The sequence below is a fragment of the Callionymus lyra genome, chromosome 1 (assembly GCF_982586985.1).
Source record: "Callionymus lyra chromosome 1, fCalLyr1.hap1.1, whole genome shotgun sequence".
NCBI classification, from domain to species: domain Eukaryota; kingdom Metazoa; phylum Chordata; class Actinopteri; order Syngnathiformes; family Callionymidae; genus Callionymus; species Callionymus lyra.
In genome coordinates this window covers 6577636-6595964 of record NC_141818.1, presented here as the reverse complement: position 1 = coordinate 6595964, position 18329 = coordinate 6577636, and the positions used below count along the sequence as shown (strand labels likewise).

The 18329-nt window shown below is 35.9% G+C and overlaps 1 protein-coding gene across 1 annotated transcript; it reads left to right on the top strand.

Moving 5' to 3' along the window:
- The first annotated feature begins 7123 nt into the window (after positions 1–7123).
- nipsnap1 (nipsnap homolog 1 (C. elegans)) lies at positions 7124–16864 on the top strand. The gene is made up of 10 exons (XM_087790306.1): positions 7124–7262; positions 9384–9511; positions 11375–11420; positions 11691–11785; positions 13830–13900; positions 15062–15202; positions 15271–15302; positions 15370–15464; positions 16436–16519; positions 16582–16864. Exons 1-10 carry the CDS (start codon positions 7189–7191, stop codon positions 16644–16646), a joined length of 831 nt encoding a protein of 276 aa, XP_087646432.1. The 5' UTR covers positions 7124–7188; the 3' UTR covers positions 16647–16864.
- Positions 16865–18329: the final 1465 nt, after the last annotated feature.

The window sequence follows — 18329 nt, the reverse complement described above, 5'->3', positions numbered from 1 at the left end:
AGTCTCTCCTGGATGTACGAGCTTCTTTCTCCAGAATAGAAAAGTCCTCTCTCGTTCTCACTCAAACAGATGAAACATTTGTCAGCTCGTGAATAACTCACTTTAAGCCAGTGTCGTGTCTGACCTTTACGTCTGAGAAATCCTGCTTCTATGTCCATGTTTGGACCACATTAAAGACCGGGCTGGAGCTGCCGAGCTGTTCGGGACGTCACTGCAGGTGGAGCAGCATCTGTCCTCCCTCCACAGATCAGCAAAGGTCAATTCGCTCATTAGCGCCACCACGAGCCATCACATTGGTGCGGGGGTGCGTCCCCGTGACCGACACCCCCCCACTTCACCGTCAGCCCTTTTCAGGTACGAGAGCCGCTCTGCCCACCTGACCGCAAGAGAGACGAGAAGACATTTGGCTGCCGCTCTCCTTGTGTTTGCAGGCCCGGTCTCCCGTGGCAACCGACACTTGAATGGCGAGGCTGAATCCGCCGGGATAATTGGACGGAAGGGACCGAGAACCACGGAGAGGGAAAAAAAAATGGTTACATTGCAGGTGGTTTTTACCGGCCGACGTCTGTTTCTCACCTTTGCCTGGCGGCGGGCGCCCACTCAGGTGTCGCTCTCGCCTCGGTTCTGTGTCGCCCCGGCTTGACTTCTGTCAAACGTTTGTTGAGCGTCGCTCACTGCCACTGGTCGTGGGGGGGGGAACTTTCTGAGAGGGTCTGTCAGTTCGGGGGTTATTTCAGGAGGACTTGCTGTGCAAACAACGTCTTTTCTAAATGGTCCAGGATCCCCAGGAAGTCACTTCATTACGTCTCAGTCACTGGTAAAAGTCAAAGCAAAAAGAACGTTTTATTCTATTATGTGGTCGTCAGGTGTGATCAAAAATCTTTATTTTGACTCATTTAATATGTTTAAAAAATACATTCAAAAATACTTATAATAAAATAATATTGTTAATAACAAGAAGTGCTTAATATCGCTAAAATATGAATATATATTTTCATTAAATAATAATAATAAGTGTGATGATTTATGATAATACATTGTATTAGAATATAAAAATAAAAATAAAATGTATATTTGTACCACTTGAATATAAACAGCAATAGATACTCAACAACACTATACAATGGGATATTGCAATAACAACGTCAACAAATTAATGTAGTATTTACAACTCTAATGTACATTTTAATAATCAAGCACTAACTCTTTGACTCTTTCTAAGTCTGTTGTACTTGTTAAAATTACAATAAATTACTATTTTTAATGTTTAATATACGACTTCAATCTTGTGGTGAATGTAATTATATTAAAAATTGTAATAAAATGAATAAACATATATTTGAATGCCCCTATTACTTCGCAGTAGTCATAGTAACCTTCTGATTATTTCTTTTGAAATACAGTTTTAAAAATGCCGTTTTTTTGCAAATTTTGCCGTTATTGGATAACAAGTTTATGTAATTTATAATAATAATACAATATAAACCTGATTTAATAAACAGGGCAAAAGTGTAACAAAATATTTCGTCAAATTTAAAGACAAAGATCCGATGATTTGTGCAACGAATTGTTGAAAAACACAAATAGATCAATATCATGGAAACAAAAAGCTTTTAAAAATGTTTATTAAATAAATAAACAAAATAAATTAAGTCCAATTCTGATTCAGAAACAATAATTATTTTTTTTATCTCGATTTTCAATTTATTTCATGATATTACAAATGTCAATCATCCAGGAACCGAAAAGGAGGTAAAGAAGAAAGTGCAGCCGGGGTGGAGTGGCTGGTGACAGAAGTTTATTAGCAATAATGGTGGAGCTTGAGACATAACTATAAGAAAAATGTAATAATAAACATCACAATGTGCTTTAAATCAAAGCAGAAATTCATTTTGAAGTCACACAGAACATCAATAAAAGCACAAAAGTAATATAAATATGATTATTGATCATATGAAATAGCAAATAACGGTAAATGTAATAAATTATTAAAAGAGAGTTAACATCCTTATACTTTCATGAATGCAGTCAAAAGTTAAACTAGTTAAAAGAAGACTTCACACAAAAGCCAGACTAATAATGATGACACTAAAATTATATTATATCACATGGAATTTTTTCTAATTTAAGAAAATAAAAGCGTCTTTGCTGGACGGACGAGCGTCGTCAGCATCTCCACCCCCTGGCGTCGATAATCGTCATAGCGATAGCTCACCATAAACACCTGGACATTCAAAGCGGTCCTCTAATAGGGACGGTCATTAGATGGATTCCCAGCTCAGTGGACGTCTCGGTCAGCAGCCGGCAGCAGACCGTGGCCTTCAAAGGTCGAGGACATGCATCAAATATCAGGAGGACGAGCATGTGGCGGTGAAGAGCTGCTGCAGGTGAAGATAAATCAGCGACACCGTGGTTCGCCCCAAATACCAGACGAGATTCTTGCTCCACGAAGATGTTCGATCCTGATTCATTATTCCAGTGGAATCCACGCCGACCTGCAACATCTGCCTCAGAATGATCTCCTGCGTGTGCAGAGTGGTGCGACCCGACAGCTCCTGTTATGAGTCGGACTGAATACTTGAATATGAATGACAAACAAAAGTATAGTCGTAGCTCTACTTGTTCTTCCTGCTAAAAATAACTGTAGACTCTGCCACAGCGTTACTTTCATACAGGCGTTTTTTTAAGCAAGATTTAAATAGACATGTCGTGAATGGACTTTGCATACAGGGAGGTCAGGAGTTGTAAGACTAGAAGTTCTGACAAAGACTTGGTAGACTACAGGATCTGTCAAGATGTAGAAAACTAGGAGGTGTGACAAAGACTTGGTAGACTAAGAGGTCAGAAATAACTTAGTAGATTAGGAGGTCAGAAAAGACTTGGTAAACTAGGAGGTTTGATAAAGATTTGATAGACTAAGGGTTCTGAAAAAGACTTGTAGACTTTGAGGTGCGGCATAAACTTGGTAGACTATGAGGTCAGAGAAAACTTGGTTGACTAGGAGGTCAGAAAAGACTTGGTAGACTAGCAGGTCAGAAAAGACTTTGTAAACTAGCAGGTCAGAAAATACTTGGTAAACTAGGAGGTCTGACATAGACTTAGTTGACTAGGAGTTCTGACATAGACTTGGTAGACTAGGAGGTCCAACATAGACTTGGTAGACTAGGAACTCAGATAGAGATTTGGTAAACTAAGAGGTAAGACAAAGACTTGGTAGACTAGCAGGTCAGAAAATTATTTGTAGAGTAGGAGGTCTGACATAGACTTGGTAGACTAGGAGGTCAGAAAAAGACTTGGTAGACTAGGAGGTCCAACATAGACTTGGTAGACTAGGAACTCAGATAGAGATTTGGTAAACTAAGAGGTAAGACAAAGACTTGGTAGACTAGGAGGTCAGAAAAAAAAAGGTAGACTAGGAGGTCAGAAAAGACATGGTAGACTAGCAGGTCAGAAAATTATTTGTAGAGTAGGAGGTCTGACATAGACTTGGTAGACTAGGAGGTCAGAAAAAGACTTGGTAGACTAGGAGGTCTGACGAAGTCTTGGTAGACTAGGGGGTCAGACAAAGACTTGGTAGACTAGGAGGTCATAAAATGACTTGGTAGACTAGGAGGTCAGATAGAGACTTGGTAAACTAGGAGGTCAGACAAAGACTTGGTAAACTAGGAGGTCAGAAAAAGACTTGGTAGACTATAAGGTCGGACATAGACTTAATAAACTAGGAGGTCAGACAAAGACTTGGTAGACTAGGAGGTCTGAAAAGGATCTGTTGATAGAAGGTCTAATAAAGACTTGTCGACTTGATGTGTTTATTAAAACACAGATAGAACATCAGGATTGTGTCTCTGCAGGAGGAGAACCCGAACTTCGGTCCAGATCTGGAGACAAACAAAAGAAGGAGCCGATTGGATCAGGAGCCGCGGGGTCAGAGTTCAGAGTCTTTCTCCTTCTTTGGTCGTCCTGCTGGAGATTTTCCTTCCCGGAGAGAGAAACGTTCCCGAGGATCATGAATCAATTCCCTCCAGCGCAGCAACTGCAGCAATCTTGTTCTGCCCCGAATCAATCTCCCTGTGATTGCTGCTCTTTGTCTCCTGCACAGTCGCCGCCTCGCCCGCCGCCCGACAATCAAAACCTTCATATCGCAGCATCTCAGGCTTGTTTACGGGCGAGAAATCTGGACCGCCTGAGAGCGGATCCCTGGACCCTGGTGCTGGACCTCAACAGCTTTTATTGCTGCAACTCGCGTCATCATGAGTTAATCCTTTAAAGCGTCCACCATTAGGGCTGATAGCGCCCCCTACATTCAAAACAAACTTTTTTAAACCATAAAAACTGTGATATAGTTGATGCTTTTTAAATTATGCTTTTACGAAAGTTCGGGAGTTTAATACAACTGTAGATTTTTTTTTGATATATATTTATTAAGAAATGTTATCATGATTTTAAATGTTACCTCTTTAAATAATTAAATAGAGTTCAATCCTTATTATTTATGTATATGTAAATTATATTCTTAATTTTTTTAAATAAAATAAAAAATGTATCGTTATATAAATATGTTAAATTATTATCGTTATATAAATATGTTAAATTATAAATTAATCTCAAGTGACTTTTTTATTTATTTTTCAATTAAACAAAAGTTGCTTTAATCCAAAAGAAAACAGATATAATATTTTACTTATTCAAATGTTTTTTACTTAAAAAGAAAAGTAATAAAGTAACTTTTTACATGTCCACGCTATCCACATGTTAATACAAATACAAATATTTAAGGTAAGACTTCATTGATCCCTCAGGAGGTCTCCTTCGGGATTTTATTTTATTTATTTATTTTTTAAGGTAAGGTAAGGTAATACTCTAATTTCAATTAAATGAAATTAATGAAATGAAATTAAATGAAATTAATTTATGGAGATCAATCAATTAAGAGAACTTGAAAAAATGAATAAAAAAAAAAAATTGTATTATTATATAAAGAAAGGGTATTTCCAATCCAAATAAAAGTTTTAAAAAATAGCTCAAAACGCTTAATTTAAAAGAAAAAAGTTTCAGCAAAGTAGGAAAAGTCCTTTTTTTTATTGAATAATAAAGACACTAATCTACCTCCATACTATGAGGCTTTTTTTTTATTATTCAATAAAGAAAAGTTACTTCCAATCAAAAATGTTTAAAAAAAAAAAAAGGGGAAAGAAAACATGTTATATTAATAAATAAATAATTTTAATGAAAAAAGTATTAAGAAAGTAAGAAAACTCCTTTTTTCGGTTGAATAATAAAGATAGAAAAATCCACCTCAATAGATTCACTCAAGAAGTGTTTTTCTTTGTGTTAACACAACGTTAGTGTTGGCCACAGCGCCCCCTGCAGCTCAGGCTGAGCCCCCTTCATGAGTGACTCTAGTGTTCGTCCTTTAATGTGTAAGAAAATCCCAAATCCTCCATGACGGCTGTTAAACTTGAGTGTTTTTTAATTTCTGGTCCGGATGCGAACATGACTCACTTGGTCTCTCCTGCAGGACTCGAGAGTGGAGCAGGATTTTGGGACGCGGCGGTTAAAAGAAAAAATTCCCAGCACTTACTGTAAATCACATAAGCAGATTTGCGGGAGAGCGAAAAAAAAGCTTAAATAAGTGCCGCGTAATAGAGGAGGCGACGAAAAATGAAAACCCGTCCTGATGAGACAGTGAGTCTCGATGAGTGGCGTCGGATTTGTCGCGACTAACAAACGCGGTCCCTGTCGCGAAATCCTGTTCCCCCCCGTAAATAATCCCCGGACATCGTGTCATTAAAGCGCCGCGGCCAACAATTCAGGTGGAGTTTCTTTTGTAGGTATGATCTGATGCGATGTTATATAATTCCTGTGGGTAGAACGATGGCGGGGATCAGAGAGCAGCACGGTGCGTTCGCGGAGAAGTGAAAGTGGGCCGCACAAAAGCCTGTAAGTGCCGCATGATGAGTTGAATAGAGAAAGCAGGTTTTGAAAGAAGCGTTAGATAAGAGTTCTGTTTACCGCCGCCGCGCAGATATGATTAGCCGGCGAAATAAAACCCGCGACTCTTGTCATTGAGTAGCCCAAAGAAGTGGTTCGTGCTGTTATGACCACGCGTGTTGTTGTGTTGGACGCCATTTTGGTTTCTGGTTAAGCTGTGACGGCACCTGTTTGTTAACTTGTAAAAATGCTTCACCACCGCCTAAGATAAGAGCAACTACAATTCTTCAGGGGCCACATGTTTTATAGTGGCTGGTGTTAGGGAACGTCAAGCAAAAACAAATGGCAAAAAAAAGTGTAAAAACAAAGTAACTATTCTGACAATTTTACATTTTTTGTATTTTATCTAAAAAAAAACAAGCTGATAAAATAACTATACTTTATTCACTCAAATCTTTTGAAGGGCGATATATACTATAAAATGACCATTTTTGTATTACTATTGCAACTCAAAAAGATTTCTTTGGAAAAATAGTGCCAGTGTAATAGATTCAAACATATTTTTGAACTAAAACACAAAAAAATAAAATTATCACAGTATGTTTGGCTTGATTTTTTAAACCTTTCGCTCCTTTTGTTTGATGGTCCCTCACAACAATCACGGTGAAATGTGGCCCCTGAGGGAATGGAATTGCCCATGTATTTTGGTATTGTCTGGAGCACCTTTACATTGAATTTAAAAGGTTAAAGATTAAATTGTATTGATGACATTACATTTAAAAAAAACATTTTTTTTGTTTTGTTTTATCCAATCATTCAAAAGAAAAATAATGATTTAATAAAAAAAAATATATATATATATATATATTACTTATAATAATAGTGTAAATGTTAATTTGCTTTAGATCCATTGACTATTTCATTAATAAAGCGCAAATATGAATTAAAAGATTTCAGAATCACAATATGAATTTAATCAAAACATTTGAGTGAAAAGTTGCTTTAAATAATTGTATATTGTATTTTCAAATCATAAATAATTTACTACTGCAAGGCCACTTGGGACTTTTTTTAATTAAAAAAATATATATAATTTAAACACTGTTTTTGTCAAAGCGATCTGTTCTGCGCATGCGCATTGCGTCACGGGGTTTAAATGTCCGGCGGGTTTTAAAACTAGTAGCTGATGAAAGTGAAGTAAATGATTAACTGGACTGAGTTGACGTGTCATAAATCGTTTTCAGCTCACAGAGGAACATGGCTGTGACTAAACATGTCTGGAATAATGGACATAAACTCCTCTGTTCGTCTGTTCTGAGTCAAGTGAGCAGGTAAGAACGTGCATTGACGTGAGCTACATAATAATAATAATATAATTTAATGAAATACATCCGTTTAAACATTGACTTTGACTGGATGTACATGTCTAACATCCAACTATGTATTTTGTTCTAACAAAGAAAGTATTTACGTTTAAACTGGTGTAAATACTGTAATAAATACAAGAGTTAATATTAGCTAAAGCTAAAAAATATTAGCTTGTGTTTTAGCTAACGTTAGCTAAAACACGAGCTATGTTTTAGCTAATGTTAGCTAGCTAAGTTGCAGCTACATGCATTAGCTGTAAGTTGCTATTAAATAAAGTGTTGTTGGGTTTTTGTCAGAGAAAGGGGTTTAAATATACAGAATGTGTTGTTGGGGTTTTGTAAACTATTCTTAAGCAAACATTAATGATCATGTCTGTGAACTTTGACCCGACAAGATAAACCAACTGTAGCTGCAATTTATTATTAACCTGTGCTGCTGTGTGTGTGAGTGATGGGGAGTGTGTGTGTGTGTGTGTGTGTCTGTGTCTTCAAAAATAGAGACTTTAAACCCCATAAGTAAGTTTTAAGAAAGCACCAGGGGGGATTGTATCTAATTATAGTTCCAAATTAAAGCCATCAGGCCATGATGTTATTAAAAATAAGTTTTCCGTGACATTGAAACTGTGTGTGTGTGTGTGTGTTTTGGAGCCTTTGTAACTTGAAATTAACGAATGACTTTGAACGTACTTCATTTTTCTGAAGATAAGATTCTGTTGATGGACAACAACCGGATTTAATTTTCAGCATGTAGCCGTTGCGGGGCCTCAGCTTTATGTTACTCGGTCTGCACCTCCATCCCTGGCCACTCACTAGTGGTGCACAACAAGTTATTATTAGTTATTGTTGACAGCGATGACTGAAAAGCAGTTAAATGTACCATTTACAGACGAATATTCATGACGTTTGTTCATTTTTGTGTCCCTGCATTTAAACATCCGACCGCTAGATAGCAACTAAAGGAACATTTGACTTTTTGAGTTTTGGACGATGACTAAGGATGAGAGGATACAGTGACTCCAGCAGCTTTTAAAGCTGATGTTTGGACATATCATGGTTTCAAAACAAATGAAAGCAGTTACGACTTTGTCAAGAGTCCTGTGGTCTGTAAATTCTGCAACACCTGAAAAATGAAATGCTTGTATCACATTAAATCGCAATACATCTTATCGTTGCCCCTGTATTGTGACACGTATAGTATCGCCAGATTCTTGCCAATACACAGCCCTACTCTCCACCATGCTCGCCATGATGCTGCTGTTGTGGTACATGTGTGAGTAAAGTACAGTACCAGGCCTTCTCTGCTTTTCTGCAAGATGACAACATCACAATCAAGTAAAGCATTTGTACTACATCTTTTCAGTGGTTCTGTGTGGATGCGTAAAACTGCTTCTTTTTAATTGAAATGCAGTGGAGAACACACTATAGAAATATAAATTTTAATGAGTAATGCTTAAGTCTAGTGTGTAAAATATCTGATAAAAAACCTCTACCTCTAGAAACTTCTCAAAGTTTTCATGAAGTGTATATATATATATATATATATATATATATATATATATTTATATACTGTAACAGATTTGCAGAGCCATTTGCAGCAACATTGCGCTGGAGGCAGGTTAATCCCTGGTGTCGTAAAACAATTCCCTCAATCAAATTGTTTATTAATTGTCTTGTTACCAAATGAATGCACTCACACCATGTGTATCACAAACTGATTATGCAAAGACACGTTGCGAGCTCAAAACATCAGTTCATCTATAAAGTTACAGACCGGCTACTTTGCTAACGTCAACATCTTTGATTACAGCGACTTTTTTAGAATCGTTGCCCCCTTTTATAATCTGGATCTCTCGAGTGGGCGCTGCCAAAATGCTCCGCTCAACCCACTCGCCCCCATCACATTACAGTTCGTCGCCTCTTTCATATCGGAGCACATTAGCATGACTATCTTTTGGCCCACATGTCACACGCTTTCTCCGTGTCCCTTTTAAGTTGCTCCGTGTCAAAGCATCCGCAACTTGCCGGCGATTGTGTCGTCGCTCTGAGCCTTTTGTGTAACTTTCTTTCATCTGTATTTTTGCGTAGGAGGTTTTCAGAGAGCGCCGACAAAGGCTGGTTCCGTTCCATGCTCGCGCACAAAGTGGATGCCAGGAAAGATGCCCACTCCAACCTGCTGTCCAAGAAAGAAACCAGCAACCTGTACAAGATCCAATGTAGGCTTTTTTTTTTCATCACTATCACAATGTTTGTCTGCTTTTCAGTAACACTTTTAGGTCACCGACAGCCAGAGCTCAGGCTTATCTTGCCAACAATAACCAATGTAAACCCCAAATAATACGTTTTATTTAAATACTTATTTGTTTAATATATTTTTCTTGTTTAAAACTATCCAGAACAAAGTTCAGTTAATTTTTCATGTTGTAAACTATTCAAATTAAACAATGTTTCTTTAATCACACCTATCAAATGATGATGAAACTAAAAATCATCACGATCAAAATCGTAATTTTATAACAAAAAAGGTAGATTTGTGCTTATAATTCTATTAAAATAAAAAATATATTGCTTAAATATATAAAATATATCAATCAAATAAGTAGCTTCAAACTAAATTTAATATTTGTTTTCAAAAAATAAATTCACTTAAATGTAGAAAAACATTTTCAATGAAAGAAAAAACAATGGGAATGTAAAAATAAATAAAGCCAAGACTAAAAAAAAGCATTTGAAAACTCACAACTCTAACTTTATTGAACTTTTTTCTTTGATTAAAGTAATCTTTTTATTAGGACATATTTTTGTCTTCCTCTTCAATCCCAACAAAGGTTGCTTCAATTAAAAAATAAACATTTTCAGAGGAAAACTGAAATGCAAAAATTTAATTTGACCCCACCGCCCTAAAGAAAATATAATTTAAAGTGTTGAATAATTAAGACGAATAAATGTCATTTCCATTATAAGGCCCAAACAAAAATAATGACTTGGATTAAATTATTTTTAATTTTATTTTTAACAATTGAGTCCCAGCTTTATTTATTTTTTACAATCAAATCCCTTTCTTGTTTGATTGAAGTGAAAGTTGTTTTTAATTGAAATATTTATTTTTGTTTTAAGCTACTTTTTATTACTGAAGCAACTTTTTTTATTGAATAATAAAGACACAGATCGACCTTCATAATTTGGTCTAAAATATGTATTGTAGCTTTCAAAACATTATTTTCTTTTGATTGAAAATGTAACAAGGTTTTTATTTAAAATATGATTTTAATGAAGCGACTTTCCCTTTTATTGAAACAACTTTTTCATTGAATAATTAAGAAACAAATATCTTTGCTGATTAGGTTTCAACTATTTATTCTTGCGTTCAAACTCTTTTTTTTCTTAGATTCAAAAGGTATTTTATTTATAAAAGTGAAGTTTCTTTTTCGTAATGAAGCCACTTTTTTTTCTTTTATAAAAGAAACTTTCTATGAAATCATTAAGACACAAATCCACCTTCATAATAGACTCATTGAAGCCAAACTTCTGAGATCGAGCGTCTCCTGGGACTCGGTAAATAACAGCTATTGAGGAACACGTCCAGCAGTTTCTCTGATCGTGTCGAAACATAATCACTCCCGAGCTTCTTAGGGGTTTGCAGCAGGAAGATGATTGTGTCCTGTACTCATCCTCGACCCCCACAGAGTTGAGTAAATGGGGGCCACCTAGCAGGAGCCATTAGCATCACCAGAAACACGTCGCAACAACCACAGCAGGCAGCAACTTCTGTGAAGTTTCCCTGCGACTGATTTGTGGTGTTTTTTTTGCCGATGACGGCGCCGCGTCTCTCGCTGCGAAATCCATCATCCTCCCCGGCTTTGATCTCCGTCTGCGTCGCGAACAGACTCCATGTATGGATTTCAATTCGAACACTCCATCAGCCGTAGCCTATAACCTATTGAAAGAGAATCGGTTTTGAGTGTAGAAGTCGGAGTGTGAAATTACTTTGTTGAAGAATTTGATTGTTGCTTTTATTCCGAGGGGGGAAAAAAAAAAAAGAGTCCAAGAAAAAAAAAAGAAACACCTTTCTTTTTCAGTTCACAACGTCAAACCCGAGTGCCTGGAGGCGTACAACGGTCTCGAGTGAGTCTTCTACCGCACAACTTGTTTTGATTCCTTTAAAGAAAAATGTATCGGACAACTCATGGGTCCAGAACAATCTAATTTGCTTGATCATGCCGTCGTGGGGTTGTCAGCGTGGCTCTAATGGCTCCCCTGCAGAAGAGTAATCGAGTGTAAAATTGAAGCAGTTCTCTGGGCATGAAAACAGAGTTTGGTAATTGTGACCGTTCGTCTTGTTATCGGATACATTTAATTTCTTTTATATATATTGCTTTCATTTCGCTGACCTAGAGCCGAAGTGCACAAACGGCTTCATGAGGACGATGACTATCCCTGCAAGGTGGTGGGAAGCTGGAACACCTGGTACGGAGAGCAGGACCAAGCAGGTACTTGAGTGACACACGTTCAACTTTTCAGACTGTTGGTACATTATTCCTTCTCAGTTATAGGACTTAAAAGATTCAGAAACTTTGATTTATTTATCATGGTTTTGAGTGAGACTCGGACGTGTGACTCACTCCACACTCCCTCTCAGTGAACTCATCAATTCAGCCCAAGAACTTTTGAAGTTTGTTTGTTTAATGTAAAGTCATTGTAATTAATATAATAATAATATTATCAATTAGTTATATATATATATATATTTTTTAAGTTCATTATTAAAGTTTTATTTACCAACTTTAGTTTATTAATTTTTTTGGTATATCTAGTATCTATTAACGAACATTCATTTTGTTATTATTCACTTTTTCTGTTGACAGATCAGTGTCCAGGGACTCAAACATATAACTCCATACTTGTTTTAGAGTCTCTATTTCTCTCACTCCCTCTCAGTGAACTCATTGAGAACTTCTATAGCTCTTGAACCTCAATTTGGAAGTTTTAATTTAGAAATATATATGTTTTAATACATATTATACCAAATCATCAATTATTTTACATTAATAATGTATTATTTACACAGTACATGTTATTATATGTAATATATAATTTATTGTTTAGTTGTTTTTTATTTTAATTATTTGTATTTAATTCATTTTATTTTAAAATGTATCCAAAAAATCCCATGTAGATTTGACAAAACTGGCCATGAACATGTTTTATTCTGATGCATATTATATGTATTATCCATATATGTACATTTTTATAGTAATAATATATTACATTTTTATTTCAGGCTCACAGGTTTTTAATGGGAAGTAAATGTCTGAGATTATTAAGGAAACAAATCCCTAGGCTCCTTATCATTTTACATCTCTTCACTTTCTCAGAGGCCTGAAGGTCAAAGGTCAAAGTGTCAGGCTCCTGTTACTTTATTTATACCACAGTTGGATTCAGTTTACAGTTCCAGAGAGTTTAATTTATCGTCACCATCGCTCTCACACTGTCACCGCCGTTCAAAACAATTGCAATAAAAAACAAACTAGTGCATGCAGCAATGTTTCAGTGTGTTTTTTTGAACGCACCTTTTAAAAAAAAGCACCTGTCTGAGGGCAGCAGTTTGGAACACGGGGTGTCCCGGGTGAGAAGGGTCATGACCCTGCCTGGTAATCTGCTGCAACGCTCACTAGAACGTCTACTAATCTTTTATTAGCTCACGTCCATTGTGTTGTGCTCATTTCAATTAGAAGTCAAATAAAAAGTGAGAAAGAGAGAGAGTTGTGCTGTCAGAACAATTCAGAGTCATAGCGTGGCCAGGCAGGGTTGATGGTTATTATTGTGACTCAGAGACTTTAAGGGTCTTGTTTTATCGTGCAGCTCTGGACCGTTAACTTCCCTATTATTGTTAACTGATGTCTTTATTGTGTAATAAACCGACAAATACACTTTAGTGCTTCACTTATAGTGCGACACTAACAAAGCTTCTGCAAGTGTGGACGATAAAATGAAGCTGCAGTTAAAAAGCGGTTGGCGAGAGAGGTTCAGGTCTGGTTCACGAGTGAGGGTTTGGACGGAACTTTCTTCGGTCATTACTCAAGAGTAATGCTCTACGTTTTAGAAGTGCTTCCACTTATTGGCGTTAATAGAGGGCGGAGGTCCTGGGACACACCCAGGGGTCACTGGAGAGATTTAAATTTGTCATTTAACTAGAAGCGACTAATTATTTCCTTTTATATTCTACATAAATTATATTAATTGATAAGTTCGCCTCATGTTTGTTTACAATTTCATGAATTAAGTAACAAAATACTTTTATTCTCTCGTAGCAAATTTTAACATTTTCTAAACATAATATTTCACTTGCTTTTTTTTTTCTTCAAAGTGATCCATGTTTTCCTTAAATGTTTGTTTTAATTGTCAAATACACGTTCCTTCTCATGATGCTCTCGTCCTGCCTCTCGGTTCAAACAGTTACTCTGTTTATAGCGTGACGCGATTCTCTCTTTCTTCCATGCTCCTCTGCTGACCTCTGCTGGCCTCTCTCTGAAGTGCATCTGTGGAAATACACCGGCGGTTATCCGGCGCTGACAGAATGTCTCAGCAAACTGAACAAAAACAAGGTTTGTTTGTGAATAAGATAAGTTTTTATGAGCTGACTCAACTAGGTCTCTGACAAATAAACTGAATTTTACGACCGCATAACATTTGCAATGCAAAGTGTAATATCTGCTGTGTTTGTTTAAACTATTTATTTTTAAATATAGATTTAAATTAACCTATAAATACATCTTTGATCTTATATGAGTCTGAATTTTATAAACTCTTTTATTTGTAGTTGTTTTTTCTTTGTTTATTCAGCCGTTCGTTTTTTTTAAATTTTATTCATGTTTCAAAATATTCTTTGACTATTTTTTCTAGTTCTCTTTTTTTTCCAATCTCCTTCTTGTCTTGTTTTGTCCGTCGTCTTACTCTGGTTTTATTTGTGTAGCTGTTGTTTGCCTTTCTTCTTCTTGCTTTTACACATGTTCTTTGTTTTGTTTGTGCTTGTTATTAGTCTTGTTTTTCTTTGAATTCCTTCTCGTGTTTTTGTTAGCCTTGTTCCTCCTTTCTTCTATTTTTTTTATCTTTCTTTAGCACATGTGTTTCTTATCATCCTTCTTTCTTTCGCTTCTTGGACGTTCATATTTTTCTTCGACTTTTATTTTTCTTCATATTTCTTTTTCTCCTACTATCTCTTCTTCATGTCCTACTAGTTCCTAACATTTTATAACATTAATATTTCTCTCTTTTTCCTTTGCACTTGTTTTTAATGTTCTAATCTTTGACTTATATTAGTTTTTATTTGGGTCTTTTCCTAGAAAATCATGTACCTTCCACACTTTTTTCTCTTGCTCGACTTTAATTTTATTTTCTTCTTTGGCTAATTAAGTCGATAATATATATTTTCTTCTCATTCTAGTTGTTCCATAACTTCTTCTTTATCTCTTCTTCATATTTTTCTTGTTCTAATCTTTTACTACATTGTTGTCTTTATTCTTTTGACTTCCTTTTCCTTTTATTGCTATTCTTTGTCTACTTTTCTTCTTCTTGTTATGAAGTGCTTGTTTTTCACACCTTCTTTTAGATTTGCCGTCAATTTGATGTGTTCAGTTTCAGTTTCATAAAACTTTTTGTCATTGTTTTATTTACATTTTTTCTTTGTGTGCAAGTTTGTTTCGACCGTCTGTATCGGCACTTCTGATCTTTCACCCTCCCGTCCTTCACCGTGTTCTTCTCTCCAGGAATATTTGGCGTTCCGGAAAGAAAGAGCCAAGATGTTGATTTCCAGGCGGAACCAGCTTCTCTTGGAGTTCAGTTTCTGGAACGAACCTCTGCCGAGACCCGGCCCGAACATCTACGAGATGAGAACGTATCACCTGAAGGTTTGTTTGGAATCACCAGAAACATTCAAACACGTGTTGACCTTGTTTCCTCCTTGTGTCTCCACCAGCCTGGAACCATGATCGAGTGGGGGAATCACTGGTAACTTGAGACATCGACACACACGTTCTGGTTCCGTGCAGCTCGGTTAATGATCATCCCTGGACAGGGCGAGAGCCATCAAGTACAGACAGGAGAACCAGGAGGCGGTGGGCGGGTTCTTCTCGCAGATCGGTGATCTCTACGTGGTGCATCACTTGTGGGGTGAGCCGGACAATCGTCTTCTTCTCACACTAACATGACTCATCTTAACCAGTCAGACATCTTTACTCGTCATGTCTGACTCTCCCTTGTTTGTCGTGTCCGAATTGTGTCTCCAAAAAATGTTTTGTGCTCAGAAAGATTGAAACTTTTCATTGCTCAAGGGCACAACATGAACACAGAGAAAGATACTTTTCCAGTTTCTGCAATGATACAAATGTTACTTTTGAATTAGTTTCTACTGTAACAAGAGTAACAAGTAACAACAAGGTGACAAGGAGTGTTTTCCAACCAGAATATTATGACTACTTAATTATAACTACTCAGTGACATCATCATCGGTTATTTTCTGATGTATTTAAATATCAACATTAGTATAAACTCATAGAAGTCTTTAAAAACATTTAAAGTTTTTAGTAATACTATTTAAACTTTAACTGCAGATATGTTATATTTAATATAATACAATAAACCTTGAGTGACGATCTGTTCCATGGTAGCACCACAAAAACCAAATCTCTAGCTGCAGCAATGTTGGAGAAGGTGTTTGGAGTTAGTTGTAAATTCATTATTTAAAGTTATTTTATTTGAGTTGAAATACTATGTTGGGACATAAACCAAATATTAGAGTCAAATAAAGAAAGTTTCAGGACCAAAGCAGCTAAAAACAAATCTTGGACACTTTAGTAAAAAAGAAAAGCGTTATTTATTATTATAAATATATCAAATAGTTCCAATGAATCATCCCTGTTTGATTATTCATGTCTGTTCAGGTCATTACCATGTTGTAAAGGTTGGTTGTATTTCCATTTCAACTGTTATGACACAGTCAAGAGGTGCAGATATTGACTTGAGACCATATACCTGTGGTCGTGAAAGGGTTAAATTCAGTTGTAGCCCCAACAGGTAATGATAGGATTTCTTGTTTATTGACGGTCTTTTCTCACCCAAACTTTTGACTGTTTGTTCTGCAGCCTATGAAAGTCTACAATCTCGCGACGACACCAGGAACACGGCCTGGCTGAAGGAAGGCTGGGACGCCAACGTGTTCTACACAGGTGAGAGAGAGACGCTCATGCTGATCCATCTGCTGAAACTCTTCATTCTCCTGTCGCCTCAGTGCCTCTGATCAGATCCATGGAGTCCCGGATCATGATTCCCACCCAGAGTTCGCCTCTTCAGTGAGCCCGATGAAACCTCACCGACTGATCCCCGGACTCATCCTGAACTATTGAGTTACTGTCGAGTCAACAAAACCTATATAGATAGTTTGAAGCAGTGGCTGGTTTCATCCGGTCGTGAATTAGATAAACGATCCATTACATTTATTGTCTCTCATCCTGATTCTGAATTTTATTGAAGCGCCACTGAGCAAATGTGAATAAATCTGTTTCTTTCTAACACTCTATTGTCCAGGAGCTTTACAGTGCTGGTTTTCTTCCACAGCAGATGGTGTGAAGCTTCGGCTACAGTCCAGTGGAGTCAGCGCCTTCAAAATAAAGCTCAGAGGAAAGTTAGCTGTGGATGCTGAGGCCTGCAGGTAAAAGACAGAGGACAGTCAAATTGGTTAAATAATAGTATAATATACTTTCTAAATAATTGAATAATTTTTACGTGAAGAGTTTTAAGGACAAAATTGCATTCAAATATCTTGAAAAGTATAGTATAGCTATAAGCAGCATGTATTATATTGTAAGACTTATGTTTGTTGAGGATGAATCCATTTTTATATCAATCGAAATTTAAAAAATATTTTGCTTTAATCACTTGCAGAAGAACTGCAGGTATTATTGCAAAAGTTTAACTTAAAGAAAGCAAAAATTAAATTAAATGTGTCTGAATTAATATGAGGAATAAAATGTATTAATTAATATAATTCAATTTCTAAACACATAAGGGTTTCCTTGTTTCATTAAATGACATTGCTTTTAAATTTCAATAAAAATAATAGACTGTATCAAGTAATATTATATTTCACATTATTGTAAGACTTGACTCTCGTTTGGGTCTATCAAATTTTTATATGGATCAGACTTATTGCTTTTATCATTTGCAGAAGACACAGAATGTAGGCACAGAATGAATTAGATGAAGAGTCTGAAGTGTTATGAGAAGTTTAGTAACCTTTGAGTCGTATTTTCATATAATCCATCTAAATATAAACATTTAAATAACCATTGAAATGTATTGTTTTGACAAAAGAATGTGGTTCTTTTTTTCTGCTTAAATCAAGTACTAAAATCACTTTATTTATAGGTTTTAAAATCGTTATACTTTTAACATTTGCTCTCAAAGTACTCATATCAGTATTATTTTTATTATGATTTATTTTTGCGTTTAAATGGTGATAATTGCTTTTATGTATCTGCGGGTAAAAGCGAGAGAACAGTCAAATTGTGTTATTAAACAATATATATTCAACTTTCTAAAAACATAAAGGATTTTCTTGTTTTATGTTAAGAGTATAAAAGTTTAAATGTCTGGGAAAGTAATAGACTTGATGGATCTACTGACTCCTTTAAGAAACATCTTAAGACGTTTTTATTTGTTCAGGCTTTTCCTTGATTTTCTGGAACTCCTGTGTTGTTCTCAGTATTATCTTGATCTTTAAAGTATATACTTTATTGAATATTGTTTTGATTGTTTAATCGCTTTGTGACCCTGGTCTGGAAAAGCGCTATATAAATAAATATTACTTACTTACTTACTTACTTACTTACTTACTTACTTACTTACTATATTAATTATCTATTATATAAGAAGTTGTGTTTCTGAATCCATATGAGAAGTTGAATTAAAAAATAATAAAGAAAATATAGTTAACTGTGTAATAGTATTTTCATATAATCAATCTAAATATAGAGCTTA

Coding starts and splice junctions, on each gene's coding strand:
- nipsnap1 (XM_087790306.1), top strand. CDS start 7,189: ATGGCTGTGACTAAACATGTCTGGAATAATGGACATAAACTCCTCTGT. Junction 15,203..15,270: donor TGAGAACGTATCACCTGAAG/GTTTGTTTGGAA, acceptor TGTCTCCACCAG/CCTGGAACCATGATCGAGTG. Junction 15,303..15,369: donor ATCGAGTGGGGGAATCACTG/GTAACTTGAGAC, acceptor ATCCCTGGACAG/GGCGAGAGCCATCAAGTACA.